This window comes from Equus przewalskii, chromosome 4 (assembly GCF_037783145.1).
Source record: "Equus przewalskii isolate Varuska chromosome 4, EquPr2, whole genome shotgun sequence".
NCBI classification, from domain to species: Eukaryota; Metazoa; Chordata; class Mammalia; order Perissodactyla; family Equidae; genus Equus; species Equus przewalskii.
Window position 1 is genome coordinate 89,480,407 of NC_091834.1, and position 16,577 is coordinate 89,496,983.

Below are 16,577 nucleotides of genomic sequence, written 5' to 3' on the forward strand. Positions count from 1 at the left end.
GTGGTCAAGACTTGACTGAGTCAAGTTTTAAACTAGACATGTTAGAAAGTAGAGTGTGTTATAGCCATCTATCATCATCTCCTTCGTCCTGGTAGCCACTTTAGTTCAAAGAGACCCTGCCCTTTCTAGCTATAATTGATCAGGGAGCACCTGACACCAGCTTAACCAATCAGCATTCCTTTACCAGGTATTTGAAAATGGCAAGGAAAGAGTGATTCAGTCTTTCTATTGGTTGGACCACTGAATGAGTAAACTCAAGTAAGTTACAGTGGCCATATTCTGGAAAGCAGAAAAAACTGGAAAGCAAAGAGAGAGAACAATGACGCAGATATATGGAGAAAAGCAGAAATGAAGAGAAAATGCTGCTTCAATCCCTGATCACCTTCCTGTTCTCTATCATTGTCCCCTGTATCTCTATATTACACTCCCACATGGTGTAAGCTAATATGATTTGGTTATTGTTGGGAACCAGAGTTCTACTCAATAAAGCGGATGCGGGTGAATTTAGAAGGCTGAGAACAAAGAGAAAAGGGTGGTCTTGCTTCATAAGTGTGTATGTTGGTGGAGGTTGTTGAGAGATTTGAAGACCAGGAGCAGGAGATGGCCCACAGCATGGGGGGTAGCTCTGTGTGGAGAGAGGACCCGAGGGGTCTTCCAGAGCTCACTGCCCACACCAGACACATGACAAGCATTTACTGATCCTTCACATTGTCTCATTTGATCCCTGCCACAATTCAGCAAGGGAGCTGGTGCTAGCCCCATTTACAGAGGAGGAAAGCAAACTTCAGAAAGGTTAAGTAACTTGCTCACGGCTGCCAGGAAGTGCAAGGCGGTCATGAACTGGACCCAGCTGTGACAGACTCCAAAGGCCTCCGTCTTAACTACTTAAGCACCTAACCTCTATTAAAGGCGCTCCATGCAGGTTACCTAGCATATCCGTGGAACTTTTGAAAAATACAACGCTCCTCCCCTCCCAGAGATTCTGCGTGGGGCCCTGGTAGAGTATGTTGCAAAAGCATCACCAGGTGATTCCGCTCCCCCATGCAGTCTAGGTCAGGAAGTCCTAAGCCTGGCTGTGCATCAGAATGGTTGGGATGCTGGTAATAACGCAGAGTCCGGGGCCCCGACCGAGGTTTACACAAGCGGGATTTGGGACTGGGGCCCCGGAATGCAAACGTTCAAAGCTCGGTTTTGGACCCGCTACTCCTCACAGGCCTTCCCGCCGGTCTGACAGTTCAGGCGGTAATCCCGGGGCGCTCCGCCAGGGGGCGCGGAAGCGCGCGGAGCGGCTTCCGGGTGAGGCGGTGCGAGGAGCGGGCGGGGCGGGGCGTGACCCGGAAGCTAACGGCGGGGTCCGCCCTTCGCGCTGCGGGAGGCGGCCTCGTACCGGGCCACAGAGCTGCAGCCGCCCTTCGCGCCCTCCCGGCCGACACCATGCTCCAGTTCCTGGTGAGTGGCGCTGCCGAGGAGCTGGCCGGGGTCTCCGGACCCCCCAGGCCGGCCTGGGCCCGGGGCCTGGGCGTGGGTCCCGCGTACCCGCAGCCCCCGCGCTTGCTCGTCGCCTCGCCTCTCAGGCTGGCCTGCGGGGTTTTGTTTCGGCCTCGCCCACATCCCTTTGCCAGTATTTTTCTGCAGCCGTTCGAATCCCTGAAACTTTGACTTGTCAGACAGAGCATGCGTTTTCAGAGCTGCTGCTGATGGTGCCGTGCCCGGCGTGCACCGTGTTAAATCTGGTTAAAGCCTAGGGCTCCTTAAGGACTTTCCGTAACCGGCCCCCCGCGTGGACACGTACCCCCTCCTGACTTGGAGCGCTGCTGGTTGGCAGTTTTGAGAGTAGGAGGGCGGGGGGGCCAGGAATAAATTCGGAATTAGTAAGCCGCCCCACGAGGCGCAGAAGCAGCAGGTCGGAGCTAGAGGCTTAGGGGGCCCTCGTCAGACGTTTTATAGCTTCCAGACTTTGCGGGGGGCTGTTTGCTGGCATGAGTCAGACCCTGACCCTGGTCTGCAAGTAATTTTTCCAGAATGCTCATTTTGGGGAAAAATGAGTGTTACCATGAGTATACAAATTATTTCTCAGGGCTCTTTATTTCACTTAAAAACGGGTTTTCTGGCAAAGCTCAGGGTATTTCAGATTGCCGGTGGAGGTTTCAGGAGGTCTTGCCAATCAAATTTCCAAGTGAAAGTCTTTCTTCCAAGCTTTTGTGCCTTCAAACTTGATGCTTTCAAGCTCCAATTCTGATAAGAAGCAGGTATTCTAGCATCTTCTAGGTGGCCAGTGAAAGTCTGGTGCTCTGGGGAAGAGATGCTTTCCCAAAGGTTATATTCTTTATCAAGGAAATTAAAGAAGAAAAAAATGCCCCTTCTGTCCTTTTTGAGATGGTAATTGATTTTTAGTTCTTTAAGCCAAAAGGAGGTATCCTTGACATAAACTGCCCAACTAAGACAAGGCAGCTGCTCTGCCTCGGGAAGTTTCCCTAGTGTTAGCTTAGGAGTCAACAAAAATAATTACTGTCACTTAGTTGTAGGAAACACTCAGGTTAAAAACAGCATCAGTCAGCCGTAAAGTGTAAGATGATATAATCGAGCCACCTACTTCAGCTGTAGCTCACTGGTAACCTGGGAGGACATTGATTCAGTTATAATCCTTAACTTTGTGAGTGCTTTTGCAGAGTGAGTTTATTTGGTTTTGCAGTAAACTTTTGCTGGGTATAAATATGGATGTGACTGATTGGAGAATACACAATTTTCAATATTTAAGGAGAGATGCTGAAGCCATTCATTAAATTCCCAACTCAGAAGGAACTGGAACATGGATGTTCTCTTGCCGTCTGTTCTTCCACCTCCTCATTGCATTTGTTAAAAAAAAGTGGGTAGCATTACTTTTCGCCTTGACTCTGCGTCTGTCAAATGGTTTACTAGCTATGAACTTGGGCAAGTCTTTCTCTTTGCCTTCAGGCATTTCATCTATAAAACAGTGGGGTTGAAGTAGATGGTCCCTAAATTCTCCTCCAGCTTTTAACCTGCGACATCATGTCCTAGTGCTGAAGAGGTCAGACTCCTGGGTTTGAACACCAGCTTCATCGTTTTTAAGCTGTGAGGACTTGGGCAGGTTATTTAAGTTCTCCATGCTTCACTTTCCACATCTGAGAATGGGAACCTACCTCATGGTTTTGTTGTGAGGGTTAAAAATGAGTTAATACATTAAAGTACTTAAAAAAATGACAATAAGGACACAGATATTGTTCACTTTCTCTGTTACAAGATATCAGTTGAACTCTGATTTAGTTTCTTCTCAGAAATGGGGATTAGTTTACTCTCAGAAGGGTAGGTGATGGGAAAAGTTTTGGAAGTGATGAACAGTCACAAGTTAAACGTGTGCTGTCATCACACATTTTGGAACCCTCCAGGTTGTTTCCTACAGTTGTCATTTCCTGGAACACTATCTGAAAACCAGTGCACCTGATTGTGTTGCTTATACATTCATTCGTTCTTGGATTAAAATGTTTGCCGTCCTCCCGGTCTCGAAAACTTGTGCCTGTGGTCCTGCTGCCTCTTTTCCCCTTCCTTTCGCTGCAGTAGCTTCTGTAATTGCAGTAGGGTTTTAGCTACAATTGTAAGGAAACTTGAAGGTTTTGACGGGAAGCCTAACATGACAGTGCTGCTGGGGGCTCTGTGTACGCTGCCTGTCGTACTGTGACTGGGGTCACATGTTGCTTTTCTTACCTCTTGAAGCAGCAGCACTTGGTACTCTTAATCACTTCCTCTTTAATCCCTCCACCCTTGGCTTTGGGATCCTGCGTCTCAGTACTTTCCAGTGTTCCTTCACGTTGTAACACACAGGGAATTATTTTTAGAAAGAACCTACACAGACTGAAGGTGACCAGCTCTGGGTGCTGGCTGCTCCCAGGGCTGAAGGGGTCCGTATCTTGGGGCACCAGTTGGGAAGTGGCACTATCTAATGCCTCCTGTTTGTACTGGCTAGTTTTCCCTTCTTTTGGTTACTGGTTGTTTCTCAGGGCTCAGGCCTTGCCTCTCTGCTCTGCTCTTGAAACCCACCCTTAGCAGGTGTGTTCTTTGTTATGCCGTCACGTTCACTTCTTTTGCTGACAGCTTCCAAAACTACCTTGAGCCCCTTTCTCTGTGTTCCACTTGCCTGCCGTCACTTGCCTACTGAACGTCTTCTGTCATCCCTCTATCTCAGACCCATCACGTCTGGACTCGTTACCTCTTCTCTTCCTCACCATCCACAGCCCAACACCTAACTTCTTTCTCCTTTCCCTGTCTCTGGCTTTTTCACAGTTTGAAATATTGACATAATCTTTGATTATTTCTCTCCTTCATTCCCCATTTCATTTAGCTGCTGTGTGCCTGGCACATATATTTACCTGCTTTGTAATCTTGGGCAAGCTACTTAGCTGCTCTGTACCTCGGTTTCCCCAACATAAACTGGACAATAATAGTTCCTGCTTTATAAGGTTGTGGAGAGCATGAGTTCATTCGTGAGAGAGTTAGAGCGCTCCCTTGCTCGCAGCAAGCACTCAGTAAACGTTAGCTTCTCTTTTAAGACATCAAGCCTCCATTCCTCACCTTACGAAAAGTTCTTTCTCTTCCTGCTGCCAAGTTCCTAGAGCAGATCCTTTTCACTCCACCCGTGGACTAGCTACACTAGGCTAGCTAGTGTAGAAATGGTAGGTTTTGAGTTGGAAGAGTTATTTTAGGTTCTCTAGTCCAACTAACACGCTGATGCTTCAGTCTCCACTGCTAAGGGGACACCCATTTTATGTTTGGTTGCCTCCAATTACAACAGGCCCACTATTTCTTCAGATAATCTCTTTCATTTTTGGTTGATTTTTCCTTACTGAGTTCTACTCCCTGATATTAAAGAGCAAGTCTAACTTTTTTTGGGGGGGGGGGGGGAGGCAAGGAAGATTGGCCCTGAGCTAACATCTGTTGCCAATTTTCCTCTCTTTGCTTGAGGAAGATTGTCCCTGAGTTAACATCTGTGCCGCTCTGCCTCTTATTTTGTATGTGGGATGCTGCAACACCATCGTTTGATGAGGAGCATGTCGATCTGTGTTTGGGATCCAAACCCGCAAACCCCGGGCCACCAAAGTGGAGTGCCTGAACTTAACCATCACGCCACTGGGCCAGCCCAAAGAGTGATTCTAATCCACATGACAAGGCTTCACATATTTGAAGAGCATTATCTTGATACCTCTCTCTATCTCCCCACCCCCACCAGTCTCTTTAGGTTAAACATCTCTGCTTCTTCCACCCATTCTTCGAGATTTTAGGTTCATGCTAGTTACCCTTCTCTGAATATTCTAGTTTGTGAATCCTTTGTAAAACATGCCACTCCCACTAGTCTGATCAGCCAGAGAAAAGCAAGACTGTCGCCTCTGGTTCTGTGTATGTTTCCCTTGATGCCCTTGGTTTTGTCCTGTCTTGCAGCGGCCAGAGTAATCATCCAGGATTAATTGCCTTATTCCCACGCTCAGAAACTGTCAATGATCCCTGGGTCCTTCCACATCAGGTCATAACCACTCAAGTATTCTTGCTAATCTGGCCCCATTTTCCTTTCCCCTGTCCTTCAGCATCTGTCCTGTGTTTTAGATTGGTTAGGCTAATCTTACCATGCATACCAACCCGTGGACCTTCTTGCCTTCATACCTTCCCGTGTGGTTTTCCCTTTATCCTCCTTTTTCCCTTCCCAACTACTTTAAATGTCCCAGCTCTCATCTTTTTCTGTGAGCCTCCGTGGTGAGTTTAAGCTCCTGAGATCTTTATACTGTTATGATCCATCTCCCCATTTATTTAGGTCTTCATGTCTTTCGTCAGCGTTTTATTGTTTGCTCAGTAATAGTTGCACCTTCTTGGTTAGATTTATTTCTAGATAGTTTTTGTTTAGTTGTTGTGAATGGCATCCTTTTTAAAATTACCTTTTCAAATCCGTTGTTTCTGATGTATAAAAATGCTAATAATTTTGGTGTATTGATTTTGTATCTAGCAAGCTTGCCTGTCTTTTAGCTCCAGTAGTTTGTAGGTTCACCTGGAAGCGAATCAGTGGAGGCAATACTGTGAAGGCAGTCGTATCTCCAGTGAAGGCAAAAATGACAAGTTTTGTGTTCTTTTCCAATTTTTTATCTCTCTCCCTCAAGACTTCCACTAGTGAGAGTGGATATCCTAGTTTTGTTTCTGCTTTTAGTAGAAATGCTTCTCAAGTTTTAGTGTGATATTTCTGTATCTGATATTTTCTAACAGATTAAGGAAATTCTCTTCTATTTCTAGTTTAGTTTTTATTGTGATTGGCTGTTGAATTTTATCATGCTCTTTCCCCATCTGGTGATCATATGATTTTTCTCCTTTAATATGTTAATATGATTGACATTTGATTTCTTACACAAAGCACTCAAACCTTTTGGCCCATTCAGACTGTCATTTGGTGATGTGCTGTGTTTTGTTCACTGCACCTTCCTGTATTTTAGTCTTGTCATTCTAGAAGAGACCATAAAGTAAATGGAAAGAGCAGCATAGCTTATCCTTAGATTTCCCAAGCACATGGCACTTAGTCAGTACTTTGTGATTGATTTCATTTATTTAATTAGATAGTCCTCTTTTGCCTAATTACAGCTCTCAGATATTCGTGAGATATGTGAATATTTGAGTCAGCCTCCTTGAGAACAGGCAAACCACTTCTACCTGATGTACCTCTTTCTGGAGTGTTACTGCCTAAGTTTTTCGAGAATGTCCCTATTTAATTTACTGGCTCAATTGAAGAATTAAGTTTGGTTTTTTCCTTTCTTCATTCTCTAAGGAAAATTAGTGAATATAAAACCTAGCTTATCTCTTAAAAATGTGTTTCTCTGTGGTGGTAGTAGAAGGGGTATAGGTTATATCCTCAGCAGATTTTTGTTTTACTGTGTAGAATGTGGGTTTTATTATTACTTGAAGCAGTTGTTAGACACATTGGGTAATGTTCTTCACACCAAGTCCTGAGTGTTTAAAGACTAAGGCACAAACAAGGGTGCATTTTTTTCCGCTTTCTTGGAATGGAGAGGTCTTCTGACTGTTTATCCAGCTGAGACTAAAACTGAGAAATAAAATTATCAGTTTATCTTTTATTAATGTTATATAATGTGTGTTTTTGGTTTTCTTGTCACTGTGTAGCTTTTCTCACCTGAGACCATAGAACATTTTTAAGTGTCCTTTTGAATGCTAGTGGTAACTATATTTGCTAAATAAAATGAGATGATTTGTGGATTTCTTAAACCCTTGTCAGTAAATCTAATTCTATGTCATAACTTGGGTTTGGGTATATACTTTTTGAAAATGTAATTTGTAAGTCATATTTCAGACTTGTCAGATAGTATTAACTCTGGGTTCTTGCCAGGAGCCATCCCCAGACAAAAATTATAGCTTTATTTGCTGATCTACACACATAACAACTTTTTTTAATTTGTTTTATTTTTCCACCGAGCGGAGCATTCGAACTTAACCATTCAGCCATGGGGCTGGCCCCACATAACAACTTTTTGACTGGGGGAGCTGAGCAGCAAATGATGAGGAGAATCAGATTGATTTTGGAGTGACTTTCTACTTTTTAAGACGCAGTGATTCTTTATGTTAATAGATAACAGTGTTGTGACTTACCTGCTCAGCGTGTCTATACATAAAAGAGTCAGCTGACAACATTTTCCATGGAACTCTCATATACAAAGCCAACCACTTATCTCAGTGGTCCTCATTTTTTCACTCTGACATTTCCATTCTTTTTAAATTGTCGTCCAGTCTGGGAAACTTGAAGTTGTCTTTGATTTCCTCAGTTTTATCCCATAGAGCTGACATTTTACCAAGTCTTAGTGATTTTTTTAATAGTTTTGAGATATAATTCACATATACAATTCACATATCATACAATTCACCCATTTAAAATGTAGAATTTAATGGTTTTTAATATGTTCATAGAGTTGTGCAACCATCACCACAATATAATTTTTATATCTAATATTTCATTACTCCCAAAAGAAACTCCATACATTAGCATTCATTTCTCATTCCCTCACTCACCCCCAACCCTGGACAATCACTAATTTATTTTGTGTCTATGAATTTGCCTATTCTGGACATTTCTTTAAGTGGAATCATACAATACATGATCTTTTCTGACTGCCTTTCATTTAGCATAATGTTTTCATGGTTCTTCCATGTTATAACATGAATCAGTACTTCATTTCTTTTTATGGCTGATAATTACATTGTGTGGATATAACACATTTTGTTAATCCGTTCACCAGTTGACGGGCATTTGGGTTGTTTCTACCTTTTGGCTGTTACGAATAATCTTGCTATGAATGTTTGTCTACAAGTCTTTTGTAGTTATATGTCTCAGTTCTCCTGGATATATACCCTGAAGTGGAATTTCTGCATCATATGGTAACTCTGCTCAACTTTGTGAGGAATTGCCAGACTCTTTTGCAAAGTGGCTGCACCATTTTACATTCCCACCAGTAATGTATGAAGGTTCTAATTTCTCCACATCCTTGCCAACACTTGTTCATCTTTTCCTTTAAAGTCATCCTAGTGGGTGTGCCATGACACCTCATTGTGGTTTTGATTTGTATTTCCTTAATGACTAATGATGTTGAGTGTCTTTTCCTGTGCTTCTTGGCCATTTATTTGTGTATCATCTTTGGAGATGTGTTTATTCAAATCCTTTGCCCATTTTTAAATTGGGTTGTCTTTTTATCATTCAGTCATAAGAATTCCTTATACATTCTGGATACAAGTACCTTGTCAGATATATGATTTGCACATATTTTATTCCATTCTATGGGTGTCTTTTTGCTTTCACGATGGTATTCTTTGAAACACAAAGATTTTTAATTTTGATGAAGTCCAACTTATTTTTTATTTTGTCATTTGAGCTTTTGGTGTTATACCTAAGAAACCATTTCTACCTAAAGGTCCTGAAGATTTACTCCTATGTTTTCTCCTAAACGATTTATAGCTTTAGCTCTTACATTTAGACCTTTGATCCATTTTGAGTTAAGTTTTGTTTATGATGTGAGGTAGGGGTCCAACTTCATTCTTTTGCATGTGGATATCTAGTTGTCCCACCATCAAGTCTTAAAAAGACTGTTCTTTCTCCCTTTGAATGTCTTAGCACTCTGGTTGAAACTCACTTGACCGTAGGTGTAAAGGTTTATTCTTGGACCCTCCACATTCTGTTCTGTTGATCTTCATTGATGTTTTTTTTTTAAGATTTTATTTTTTTCCTTTTTCTCTCCAAAGCCCCCCGGTACATAGTTGTATATTATTCGTTATGGGTCCTTCTAGTTGTGGCATGTGGGACGCTGCCTCAGTGTGGTTTGATGAGCAGTGCCATGTCCACGCCCAGGATTCGAACCAGCGAAACACTGGGCCGCCTGCAGTGGAGCGCGCCAACTAAACCACTCGGCCACGGGGCCAGCCCCTGATTTTTAAGAAGAAAAACCATTCGTGTTGCTTGCTGTCCCCTGTGCCACCACACTAATCTGAACCTTCTCTAATCTGTATTTATTCAGCCTTTTTTGAGTACAGCTGCCAGGTGAATGCTTACAAAGCAGTGCTTTCATCGTGTTGCTGCTGGTAAAGAGTAGTCACTGGCTCTCTACCATTTTTGCCTGTGAACTTTGCTTGCCTTTTGAGGTCCATCAGCTAATCCTGCCCAGCTCTCCGTTTTTAAATTCAAATCCTCTTTTCTATCAGGCCTGTTTCTTTTATTCAGATCATCATATCCTCATTCCTGTCTTGTGCCTTGATTCTCCACATTCAGTTCCCTTCCTGGTTGGAGTTTTAAGACTTCCTCAGCATGTTTAGAGCCTTTGATAACAAGTTCAGTACATCGGTCTCTTTCAGGTATGGTTTCTTAAGAGAATCACCTCTGTAAGTGATTTTGCTACTAATGCAGGACCCAATTCTGGTTAGTTTTTCTTGCGTTTGTTACATTCAAGGTCCCCTGCTTGGCAGCTGCCTTCTTGTTGATATATAACTATTTTACTTATATGTAGCTTTTCTTCATATACGTTGTATATGTTCTTTAAGGGTAGAGACCATGTTATAATCCTTTCACAGGGCTGCATATAAAGTTAATTTTTAGTATATAAGGGTCTGCAATCCTTTAATCAAAACCTTTGGGAGCCAGATGTATTTGGGAAGTCAGATATTTTTTCAGATATTAGAAGGGTATTAAACTGCATATACAGTACTTTTTTACTTAATAACCCCAGCAGGGTCTGGGATAGCACTCTGTAATCAAATACATTTAAATTTTTGCTGTTAAACATATTCTCCAGTGGGGTATAGGGTGGGATCCTGTGTTTAAAGATTACTATTTCTATCACGAAGCGTGAGTATTTGTACTAAAGTGTGATAAATAGACTATAAATAGTCTCATGGCAGTTCAGGTCAGGTGTGATTTTGCTGCCAAATGAGTTATGTTAAATGTGTTGAATAGAGTTTTGAGTTTCAGAATGGTGGATTGTGGCACTTCACCGATTCTGAATGTACCATGTAATTGTAGGGTTGGAAAACAGTGTCTCTTCTAGTGTGCACTGCTGTGTGCCAGTTGACTTCCCTCCCTGGGCTCTTTGCTGCAGCCTCTTCTTCCCCACCCATTTGTCCTCTCCATCACTTTCATCATGTCACTCCTCTGTCCCCGAACTTTTGGTGCTTTACCATTTATTGTCCCCGATGTGTTTGTGAGAAGCAGCTCCATATTCTTAAAGTCTCAAAATGATTGCAGAGAGGCTGTGATAGTCATGTATGTGGTGCTGAGCTTGGGAAGAAGGCATTCCCCTTCTTTCTGCACTGACTTCTCTGCAGGGAATACTATGAGGGGGACCATGTGATGTGAAGGGGAACCATGGTGATGGCAGCCAGCCCTTTGGATGGACTACTGATGAGGCTTCCAGGTCTTGGCCTGGAAGAAGTTAAGCATTCTTGGCTTGCAGAGAGGTTTCAGACTCATTCAAGACCTTGTATCATCTGGCTCCAGTCTAACTTTTCAGACTAATAAGTCACCGTTCCTCAGATTTAGATTTTACTTTTTTATATTTTTAAGTTATTTATGTTTTTCTGTCTAAACTTGCCTATTGACCATCCCATGAACAATATATAAATGCTTTTCTGGCTTCATGCCTTTTCCCCAACATTTCTCTTAATATGCGACTTTTCTCTTCTTATGTTGTGCATTTAATTTTACATTATCCCATTGGTAGATCTGGCAGTATTCTGAAACCAGAATTGGATTATGACTTATCTAGAAGCCCATGATTTTTGTTTTGTGTTTTAAAATAACTGCTATCTTTTCATGTGCCCTATGCCTGGTGAAGTTGCCAAAGTGAAGCCACATTAGATAGGCCATATTTATTCTGAGACACACATAGTAAGAACCAGAAATCCTAGAGTGGTGGAGCTGGAAGGAATGTCGTGAGTGTAAGGTTTTATAAACCAGGAAACTCAAAGCAGCAAAGCTCCAAAGTGGTCAAGTGTCTTGCCTAAAGGCACATAACTAGATAGTGGTATAACCAGAACTCTAGTTTATGTGTCTTGAAATTTTTTCAACCCTTTGTTCTTTCTGTTCAGTGTTGGAGCTACCATTCTCAGTTGATTTTTTTTCTCTTCTTTTAAGCAAAGTTAATACTCTTTCTGAAAAACCTCTGTCTACCTGGTTTCAACCCACAGGAATGAAAAAAAATCATTTTGCTTCTTAGTACCACCTTGGTAAAAATATTATTTCACAAGATGTAACTGATGAACTTAATGATCAAAAAATGGTCTGTGATTAGAGACTAGATAGCCTGTTTTTATGCTTTTTAATTTACTAACAACAAACCAATTTAAATTATGTTTTTGGTGTTTAAAGCTTAGTAAGCGTAAAGCTTAGTAAGGACCAAGCTATATCCTGTTCTCCCATATGCATCTCTGACTGGAAGACAAGGTCAGACTACACCATGTAAGACTGATGGTCTTAAGTGCCACACTTTGTTTTTCTATGTTAACCTCTTCTATATAGTGAATAGGAGCAAGTTGGCTTAAAGAAAGTGATGAGAAAAAATCAGGTGCCAGTTTAAATTTATGAAATTAGAAATTAGGCATCCTGTTGGAGATTCTTAATTATTGGGGGAAAAGACCTCGGGTAATTATAGACCATCATTAAAACTCGAAGATTATGGAGCTTTGGCTCTTTTGATGTGAAAGGAGTGCTTTAAATTTTCATGAAACAGTTTATGTTTATCCAGTGGGATACATATTTATAGTTCTCTAAAGATCATGCCTGTCTCTCTTGTCGCTGAGTAAGAGCTGATTAGGGGACCTGTGTTCCCCACACGTCTTAACTGTTCTGCCCGTTAGACTCCACCCATGGCAGAGGGCCAAGCCATATGATCTCTCAGTTGGATGTTAGAGTTTCCTGTTCTTTTCTGTCATTGTATACAGTCATGCGCTGCATAATGACGTTTTGGTCAACGATGGACCTCATATATGACAATGATCCCATAAGATTAGTTCCGTATAGCCTAGGTGTGCAGTAGGCTATACCATCTAGGTTTGTGTAAGTGCACTCTATGATGTTTGCACAATGATGAATTGCCTAACAAGACAGTTCTCAGAATGTATCCCCATTGTTAAGTGACGCAGGACAGTATTTTAGTTTTTGAGTGTGAATCTAATTTAGGTTGTCCTCTGCTCCTTGTTGTGAATGACCCTGAACAAGTTACTTTGCTATCCCGGTCGTTCCTCTGGAAATATGAAGAACTTGAACTGTGAAAGTCCCTTCATTTTCTAAGATTCTATGATTTAACTGAATACTTTTTTTAATTGAATATTTTTTATTTGATGAAGCAAGGAATAACAGTACTTTGTAAGATCCTATGATTTAGCTAAATACTTTTTTTAATTGAATACTTTTTATTGATGTAGCAAGGAATAACAATACTCATAATCAAAAAAGAAAAAAAAATTGCAGCTTTTAACAAGAATCAGAACTTTGGCTTGGGTTTCTAGAACTTGCAGTCAAGTTTTTAGGGGAGTCTGTGGGTCAAGGAGAATTTAGGATAGATTTGTTCAGCGTTGCCACTTATTTTCTATGTACTTTAGCCTTTGGGAGGATATTTCTGTGTTTATTTTATAGAAGAAAGATGTGAATTTCATCCTGTGCACAACCCCAGACTGGACACTGGGTTCTTTCGGAAACTGTCCTGAGCTCCTTAGGAGAACGTCTGTGTGGCTTGGTTTGGTATCAGATGGCACAGAACTTGCTATCCAGTGTAACTCTTCCTGTTCTATCCTTTCAGCTTGGATTTGCTTTTGGCAACGTGGTTGGAATGTATCTGGCTCAGAACTACGACGTAAGTGACCATATCCACCTCCTCCTTGATTCCATGTAAACTAATTTGTAGTAACTTGTACCTGTTGAAGTAGCGTGCATTCCAGCATAAATGAGGTCCATAGGTCTGAGGAAAAGGTTCTGAATTTTGCAGAAAGATTTTCCATTGTTTGAAAAAATAATGGAACTCACGGAAGCATCTGTCCTCCATGTCACCACAAGAGGGCAAAAACCCATCAGTCTCGATGGTCTCATGATGATCCTGAACTGCGTTTGTTAGCCCAGAGTAATTATTAAGTTAGAGTTTACAGTTCCGTGGAAAATCATGTGAAGTGAGAATTTAAAGATTAGTTGGATGATCTTTTCAGCCTCCCTACCCAGTAGTAAAGAGGACTAGAACTTTGGAGGTGGACCTATCCAGTGCAGCACATGTGAGGACAGAGTTTTGTGAAGTGGGGAGCTGCAGTAGTTCACTTTATAGATGGGGAAGTTGAAAACCAGGTGACACAATTGCTCAGGAATGGGGATCCTGGAAAGGTAATGTTTGTTTTCAAGAGTCAAGGAAGGGAAACCTCATAGTAACTTCTGACTTGTTTTGCAGTGAAGCTTTTAGGGTGACAAAGGGGATTCCCTTTGGGAACCTTCACTTGAGTCATGTGGTTTTCTGGGCAGGGGCTTTATTAATTTGTATCGCATTTGTTATTTATATAACAGCTTTTACTTGGAACTGGATTGAGGGGCTAAATGGGTAAAGTAGAAGTCAGGGTCTGGCTTTCTGGGAGGGAGCATATTTTAACTCACAACTTCTAATCTCCTTCTGATGCAGTTGTGAGGCTAAGAAATATCACTATTAAGCAGGCCTCTTTCAGAGGAAAATAAGAAGTTGTACAACCATTCATCTTGGAAGGAAGAAAAGTAAAAGAGTATTGATTAGATAGATGCAAAATTATGATAATCTTTTTTCTCTTTAAAGATACCAAACCTGGCTAAAAAACTTGAAGATATTAAAAAGGACTTGGATGCCAAGAAGAAACCTCCTAGTTCATGAGGCCGACTCCAGTACTGCCTTCTGGATGTACTGATTCTGCTGCTCTTGAGGGCCTCCTTTGCTATCTCAACCAAAAGCTTTTGTTTTCATCTCCAGCCTCAGCGAGTTTCTTCTTTGCTGGACCCTGTGTTGCCTTAGAGCACAAGTGGAGCCGCAGTTAAGAACTACCCTACTTTTCCAGCATCCTCACCTCTGCCCTTCCTCCTTCCAGCCTCTTGGGAGGTCCTAAGACTGGAATTATGGTGCTAGATTAGTAAACATGACCTTTAATTAGTCTCCCCTTATTCTTTGGATCTCTGCTACCTGTTTTCAAAAGAGAAATTGATGAGTTTTATATAGCTGATTAGATATAAATGATGCTGATTTCACAGTTTAGCAAGTATAATGGGTGTTTAAACTTTTGGTACTAAATTATGTTGTTTCAAAGTAATTAAAATTAAAATCTAGAAGCCAGTTTCTGGTGAATTATCTATTTTTTTATACTGTTGTCAGGCAGCTCCATAGTTGCTAATTTAACCAGTAAATCGTTTTGCTATGCATTAACCGAGAAACTATATTCTGAGAACCCTGTCAGGAACTGGGGAATTTAAATATACATAAAATGATGGCTTTTGTCCTCAGAAGTCATAGTCTAGTATGCATGTTTTTCCATAATGATGCATTTCATCTGGCTCTCTTCCCTCAAAAGAATCATACTTGTTTTAAGGGATTACAGGTGCATTTGATATTACATGGTGGATACATGAGAAGTTGTCTATAAAGGAAATGTTATGCCTTTTCACATTTAAAGAAATGTATGTACATTATAACTTTAGAGTGATTCTTATAAGAAAACTTTCTTTTTTGTTTTTTTCTGCAGTCAGAAATTACCCTTGTATTTGTCAAACATAGAATCAGTCCATATTTTTTTAATTGGAAAAAAAGGTTTAAATTAACTTTTTCCTCCAGGTCAAGATACAAAAGTGTTTTAAGGGCCCTCCCCCTCCCCGTCCTCCAGTGCTGTCCCCAGTTTCCTGTATACTCTGAGAAAGATTCTGTGCCTAAACAAACACACGTTGCATGGGGGTTTATACAGATAACAAGCTATATAGAATGTTTGCCCTTTGCCTTTTTTTAAAATGGAGATCATTCCATATCAGTATGTAAGGAACAAAGAACCTCTTTCCTTTTTTGGCTACATAAGGTTCTATTGAATGGATATACCATAATTAATTTACTTTGCTCCTAATGAACATTTAGGTTATTTCCTTTCTTTTGCTTTTACAGTGATAACCTTGAACATAATGTTATTATGCATATCTGGGCGGGGTATAGCTATAAGCTAAAGTCCTAAAAGTGTAATTTCCACTAAATATAGATAAAGTCCCACTTCAGTGGGTGTTTTGTTTCAGAAGGCTTTTTGGGCAGCTTCACTGGTAGTGCCATTTCTGAAGACACTTTAGCAGAATCAGTAACCTGGAAGAATTAGTTAGAGACACCTTTTTTCAGACAGTGATGACACTAATGCTATATGTGATTATAAAATAAAGTGATTCTGCGTCTCTTTGAAAACATGGATCTCTCATATATGGAGATAACTTTTATCCCTATCAGGGCATCCTGGGTGTGAGATAGATTAAGATCATAGTATGGTTTGGCTTCTCTCTAGCAGTGTGATCATAGAAAAGCAGCTTATTTTTCTGAAACTGTTGTATTCTCTGTAAGATGTGGATGCAATACCTACCTCATAGGGCTTCCATGAGACACAGTTAAGATAATGTATGTGATGTGTTGCACAGTGCTTTGCAAATTGTCCAATAAATAGTAGATATTAGTCCAATCATGCTGCTTTTGGTCAGAATACTTTTGTTTTTCTGCAGTTACTTTTGGAACCAGGGTATGAACCATGCAAAATTTGTCATCATTCTGTGGTCTCTCTCTTGGTTGTTGAAAATCTGTAGTATCCACCTTGATCATACTACCTGGCTCACAAGGTTTGATCATGCATGACTGAATTGTTATGAGAATGAACTACAGCATTAAAGGATAAGGCTTACCATCCTTGAGGGTGTTCAAAATGCCCCAGGCTTAGACATCTGTTTCCACAGAGGGATTCCTTGTTATCAGCCATGGTAGGATTGTTATTTGTGTATGTGATCTCCCAGAGTGGTTGCTTTAGGGATG

General features: G+C 41.1%; 1 protein-coding gene across 1 annotated transcript; it reads left to right on the top strand.

Annotated features, from left to right (window-relative positions):
* Positions 1–1,298: 1,298 nt before the first annotated feature.
* On the top strand, positions 1,299–16,233 carry STMP1 (short transmembrane mitochondrial protein 1). Its single transcript, XM_008542297.2, has 3 exons — positions 1,299–1,449; positions 13,335–13,388; positions 14,340–16,233. Exons 1-3 carry the CDS (start codon positions 1,435–1,437, stop codon positions 14,412–14,414), a joined length of 144 nt encoding a protein of 47 aa, XP_008540519.1. The 5' UTR covers positions 1,299–1,434; the 3' UTR covers positions 14,415–16,233.
* The last annotated feature ends 344 nt before the right edge of the window (positions 16,234–16,577 follow it).

Excerpts from the sequence above, each read along its gene's own strand:
- STMP1 (XM_008542297.2), top strand. Across the intron at positions 13,389-14,339 it reads ATCTGGCTCAGAACTACGAC|ATACCAAACCTGGCTAAAAA; the intron begins GTAAGTGACCAT and ends TTCTCTTTAAAG.